This window comes from Gadus morhua, chromosome 11 (genome assembly GCF_902167405.1).
Source record: "Gadus morhua chromosome 11, gadMor3.0, whole genome shotgun sequence".
Lineage (NCBI taxonomy): Eukaryota > Metazoa > Chordata > Actinopteri > Gadiformes > Gadidae > Gadus > Gadus morhua.
In genome coordinates, this window is record NC_044058.1 from 15,901,978 (window position 1) to 15,908,389 (window position 6,412).

At 46.7% G+C, this 6,412-nt stretch overlaps 1 protein-coding gene across 1 annotated transcript; it reads left to right on the forward strand.

Moving 5' to 3' along the window:
• Window positions 1-2,887: 2,887 nt before the first annotated feature.
• tmem74 (transmembrane protein 74) lies at window positions 2,888-5,225 on the forward strand. The gene is made up of 2 exons (XM_030369482.1): window positions 2,888-3,218; window positions 3,761-5,225. Exon 2 carries the CDS (start codon window positions 3,826-3,828, stop codon window positions 4,660-4,662), a length of 837 nt encoding a protein of 278 aa, XP_030225342.1. The 5' UTR covers window positions 2,888-3,218; window positions 3,761-3,825; the 3' UTR covers window positions 4,663-5,225.
• The last annotated feature ends 1,187 nt before the right edge of the window (window positions 5,226-6,412 follow it).

The window sequence follows — 6,412 nt, forward strand, 5'->3', positions numbered from 1 at the left end:
CATGAGTTCAATAGAAAGCAGGCCACAGGTCATACATAATGTCATTTTAACAATTCAAATAGGCTTACATTTATAAAAGTCATTAGACAGCCAAAACCATGAAGGCTGAGAAGTAAGTCTTGCAGGTGCCTTGGTTGCATGACGATTGTTAAAAACACAAAACAGAGGCCAGTATGAAACAAGGATGGAAGCAGCAGGAGACCTCTGTTCTCAATGGTAGCTCAGAACTAATGATAATGCTGAGTAAAAGAGTGCTGGCCCCAATTTCCAGTCTTTCTTGTGACACTTTTGTTCGCTGTACCAGAGAGCCTGGGGTAAGATCCTGATGTCAAGGGAAGGCCAATCACAATTCAGGGCTGACAGTGACAAGCTGTTCTCGGGCAGATTGGTCTTGACACGATTCGAGTGGGCAGATCGGGACACTCGGTTGACCAATGGGCGGCTGCAATCATAAATTTGAATGCAAACGAAAGTACGGTATATACCCTATGGCTACTGGTCCACAGCGAATGCAGTTCCAAGTATAGAGAGCAATTCAGTGCTTAAAAATAGAAGTAGTAGCCACCATACCTCTGTCTGGGTACAGAGGTATGGTAATTGTGGCACCCATTGCACTCCTGACCATCCCTGGAAGAAGGGATCCCCTACACTGCGTTTCTTCTCAAGATTTCTTCCTTGCTGATTCAAGGGAGTTTTTTCTTGCCCGTGTGGGGGCATGGGTAAAGGGGGGTGTCACAAATATTTGGCCTGTTAAGCCCTTTGAGACTGTAATGGTGATTAAGGGCTATACAAATAAAATTGAATTGAATTGAATTGAATTGGGCTGTATGGGGTGGTAAATCTGTTGGAAGCTTGCAAATCTGGGGGTCAGTAATACCTTCAACAGAGCTTCACAGCGTGCCAAGCTGGACCACATGCCACAACCAGGGATGCGATGAAACGACCACGAGTGCATCAGTGTTGGGTAGGTTTAATCAGATACAGGGTTGATGTAGTGCCACCTGTAAAGGCTAATCTAATGTTGTGATGAGCCACGGAGACACACTCTCTGGAGACGATAGTGAGGGCTGACCGAATAAAAGTGTAAACAAGAAGGATCGGTTTTGGAGCCATCCTCTGATATCCGCCAGACCTTCTCCGCACAGTAGGAGCCTGTTTCACAGATAACACGCTCCACAGATAACCTTGTGAGACCGTCTTGATCTGACAAGTTCACATTCTATTTCTCTCTGCAGATCACTCTAGTCTGGATCGCGGTTGTAAGAATTAAAAAAAAAATGCTAAATGATATAGGAAACAAATCAATGCTGGCAGGGACTTCCAGTTAGAAGAACTGGCAACGCAATCTGCAACAATGGCTTTAGAAAGCTAAGGTTTTGAAACAATGGTGGCGCCCAACCTTGGTGTAGCAATCCACAGATCCGTTTAATATAAATTAGCCCAATGTTAAAAGATCTGCAGAAATATGTAAGAAAGGGTTTTCTTAGAGGAGAGTATTTTTTTGCTTGACCTCCAACAGGAGTGTCACTTATTTATTTAGTCTGATTGTTAGTCTGAACAATCCAAAACCACACCCATATGTGGAAATCAGTTGCTACCCAGCCAAGGCCAGACTGATGTTTGTTGCAAAATGCAACACTGAATATTTGCTTGGTCACACAAGCCAAACTCTGTCTCAGTACAGCAATGGTCTTTCACTTCAGTTGAAGGCAGTAACCATAGCCACTAACAGCCTTTCCTCCCCTTCCCCCTAAAAGAAAACCACACACACACACACACACACACACACACACACACACACACACACACACACACACACACACACACACACACACACACACACACACACACACACACACACACACACACACACACACACACACAGACACAGCCTGGACTGAACTTATCCACAGGAAAAGGGTTGCACTGTTGCAGGTAGTGGCAGATTTTCTGTTCTTACCACTGGCACACTCAGCCATTTGTCATGTCACTCTCCTGCACTCTGTTTTACTATCTCCATCCCTGCATTGTACCAGCAAAGTGTGTATGTGGCTCTGTGGATCTGTGCTATGTTCATGAGGTACCATATTCTGCATTTAAACCAAGTGCACACTGGTACACAAATTTCTCTCTCTCTCTCTCTCTCTCTCTCTCTCTCTCTCTCTCTCTCTCTCTCTCTCTCTCTCTCTCTCTCTCTCTCTCTCTCTCTCTCTCTCGCTCTCTCTCTCTCTCGCTCTCATCTGTTTAATGGATTTTTTTTTGGGGAAGAAGCCAAATCTTTGCAGCCGGCGGATGCTACACCCAACAAACCAGTGGCCATATTTTGTAGCCATTATCTGCTTGTGATAAGATGTAAGTAAGAAAGACGAGAGTGTAAAATGATCTTCCGTTTGAAGAAGTGTAAACCACCAGACCTGTATGTGTTTGGCGATACAGTATTTACTGTAAGAGGTTACCATCTCCCATGAGCATGCTTGTCTAGACGTTCATTTACAGATATTGAAAGATGGTGAGGGGAAGAGCTAAAGTTCAGACATAACAGATTAAATCTTGTTTCACGAAGAGGCTCAATATCTGACGACGTTTCAGATCTGTGGATTAAAGGCTGGCTTTGACAGAGCCTGGTGACCGCTAATCTTCAATGGCTACACGAACAGATGGTGATGCAATGATACTTGCAGTTTACGGCTATAGCCTACAACAGTATCCCGAATTTTATCCAGATGAAGTTCTAGTAGGCCTATTGCTTTTAGGAACAGGTAAAAACATTTAGTTGAACTAGGTGCGGAACAAACATCAATATGATATGATGAAATCGGGCAAGGCAACATAATGAATTTAAATCCATCCCTGCCTGTGGGTAGTACAAGCTATATCTTGAGTGTTGCAACGTAGGCTACACGATACGCGTCGTGGCTGAAACATTCACTTCAAGTCCCATGATTCCGCTTGGGTGCATCTCGCAGATAACGGCTGCGCGTGTGATCTCAATCGCCTGCTCGCGTACACCAGGAGGCGGGAGCAGCTCGAGCGGCTAGGGAACCCACAGCCAGGAGATAAAAGCGTGCGTGGGAGGGACTGGATAAGCTCCCCTCGCAGCTAACACCACAGCAACGGGGCGGGTGAATATAAACACATTCTGATTAAACTCAGAGCCTGCTGATAGCCACCATGTTTCAACGAGGAGAGGACGAGGCGGGATAAATGAAATGAACGGAGTAAGTCGCTGCTTCTTCTTTTTTCTTTATTTTTTACGCCAGCATGGATTGTAATATTTGATTCAGCAGTATTGGCATACTACCTTATGAACATTATTCTTATTATAATTATTGCAAACGAGTGGGCCTACATAATGTATCGTATGCCAAAGGCTTAAAGCTTTCGACCGTTGTTGAACTTGGAAGTGGGCTACACTTCTCTCTGCGTTCAAGTCACATAGACACGCATGCAGGCTAGATTATGTGCGTTTCAAAATAAGGATCCTGGTGGATGAAGCCTATAATCTCGGTTTACGTGGGTCGTTTTCTAAATTGGATACCCATTAATGTTGGCTACTCACAGTGCTTAAAGCGCATTTACCTAACGACCCGTGGATTTATATAAAACAAGCTGACAGAACTATCAGTCTAGCCCTTTAACACTACAGTGTAGCTGTGTGTGCACACCTTATAGCCTACATTAAACGATGCCAAGACACTTTGCAACGATGTTGCAATTAAAGTTGTTTATTTTTAACGCAAAACTTATCTTCCGTTATCAGGGAATGGTGTGGACGATGCTGTGCTGAGGACACATTGAGAGTGAGTCAGCTTGCTGTTGAAGCGGATGGCTTCTCAAGAGCTACTTTCAGACAAGGATGCGCGACAATACGATCCGACGAATGTCCTTGCATGGGTTCTCAGCGCTCTGCACATGCGCAGGACGGACAACTCAACAGGAGGACTCCCGTCGAAAGACCGCGAGTGCAGCGCGAGCAGGGCCTGCCAGGGATGGTGTAATTCAGCACCAAGGACGGCGCCACACATAGGGGGTGGCGGCGAGGTGAGACTAGGTCACCTAGCGGAAGAGAAAGTCATAGTTTGCTGCGACGAGGAATTGGAGACGTCTTTTACGTACGTCGATGAGAATGTAAACCTTCGACTGGCGAGCCCAGACTCCAGTCGCAAAGGTAACCACAAAGCCACGTGCAATGGCGACAACCCCTGCGGTGCCGAGTCGTTGCCAGAACTATCCTTCGAGGATCTTTCCTTCGGGGACAGTTTCGAGACCTCTTTAGACCAAGGTTTTGTCTGCGCGGTGACATTCCTCGTCACGGGGATCTCCTTGGTCATCATATCGTACGTGGTGCCCCGCGGCGTGGCGGTGGACCGCGAGAGTGTGTCCGCCAGAGAGATGGAGAGGCTGGAGAGGGAGGGCGCCCGGGTGGGAGCCCACCTGGACCGCTGCGTGATCGCAGGGCTGTGTCTGCTCACGCTGGGCGGCGTGGTGCTCTCCATCCTGCTTATGATCTCCATGTGGAAGGGGGAGGTGTACAGGAGGAAGGCCTTGGCCTACACCAAGAGGTCCACCAAACTGTACGGCTCCATCAACCTGGTGGCCAGAGCGAGTCCCAGCCAGTCCAACACCCATTTGGAAGTGGATGTGGAAGAAACTGTGACTTGATTATCTTTAAAAAAGCATTAAGTGCATTTGAACACTGCTCTTCCTTTTCAAGGGCACGTGAAGAACGTTCAAATATTGAAATGCTATTTTTGTCTGTAACCCATATACATGAATATCTTCTGGCAGTAGCCTGCATATTCAGCGTTACATGTTTTTGTCAACATAGCCATTTATTATTGTGTAAGTCTGCACATAGGACTGACCTGGAAAAGTGTTCATGCAGCTTGGAAACTATTTCTTGTGTCCACATAATGGTTGATATAAGCTGATAATAGACACAGAGAAACTATTTCAAAGGAAATTCTTCTAATTTTCGAAATAAATGGAAGAAAAGCCGCAGAGCGTTAAACCGAAGGGTGGAGATCCTTAGAGGCTTGGGTCACACGTTCTGGATACCTTTTTAATTTGTGCCGAAGAACTTTTAGAGCCTCCATTTACTACTGAGGCAGCTATTCATATTTAATGCGTATGTCTCCCGACAGTGAAATGCTGCATGCACCACACAACGGTCACACACACACACACACACACACGCACACGCACACACACGCACACGCACACACACACGCACATGCGCTCACACACGCGCACACACACACACACACACACACACACACACACACACACACACACACACACACACATATAACACACATAACCCACACATATAACACACACGTAACATGTACACATAACATGCACAAATACCATGCACACACACACACACACACACACACACACACACACACACACACACACACACACACACACACACACACACACACACACACACACACACACACACACACACACAGGAAACCAGTTTGCCCTTGGGGTGTGCAGGACATTGGCCATCCAGTCAGATGTTAGGACGTGAGGGTCAGTGGTCCACATGGTAATATCCAGTGACAGTGTCCTCTTGTCCTGCAATGCTGAGGTAAACCAGTAACGCCGGGCTCTGCAGATCTCAGGCAGGGCTCTGTGGCTATGTGGCTCTGATTGCAGCAATATAGCGTTTCAACTGAGTTCGGCAGCAGTGTAGGATATTGTATACCTCTTTGCTCCTTCTCTTCCCTCTCTCTCTCTCTCTCTCTCTCTCTCTCTCTCTCTCTCTCTGTCCTTCCTCTGCTCATTTATCCCTCCGCAAACCCACAACCTCACCGACACACACATACTCACATATGCGCACCCGTACTTACTCACTCGGATCCACACACACACACACACACCCACACACACTCGGTCACATAGTAGTATCTCCTGGGACGCCTCTGTTTCTAAGGACGTTGTCCTGTCTTTGACCCGTGTACTGCAGCAGCAGAGACTACGTTTACACTGGGTGCTGGTGCTTCTGCCAGGAGTGTGTGGCCTCTGCCACGGCTCCTGTCTGACCACAACTAAGTGCCTATGACAGTTCAAGGTGGTCTTCTGTCTCTTGCTCTCTCGCTCTGTGTCTCTCTGTAGTGCTCTTTTTCCGTCTCCCAGTGCACTTTCTCACTCACCTTTCGCTCGTCTACCTTTCTGGGCTCGCTCCCGCGTCCTCGCACATAAGAGAGTCGGTGGCCCACTTCCAGAGCATCTTAACTCCACACTGTAAGGAAGTAATCATTCACACCTATAAGGTATTATCATTTTTTTAGATGATTATATTTGATATCATCATGGAAGAGGTACGACTGGTGCAAAGGAATATATATAAGAGATTTATGGCACTGGGAGGCTCACGTTTTAAAAAATGGTGTGGTTAAAT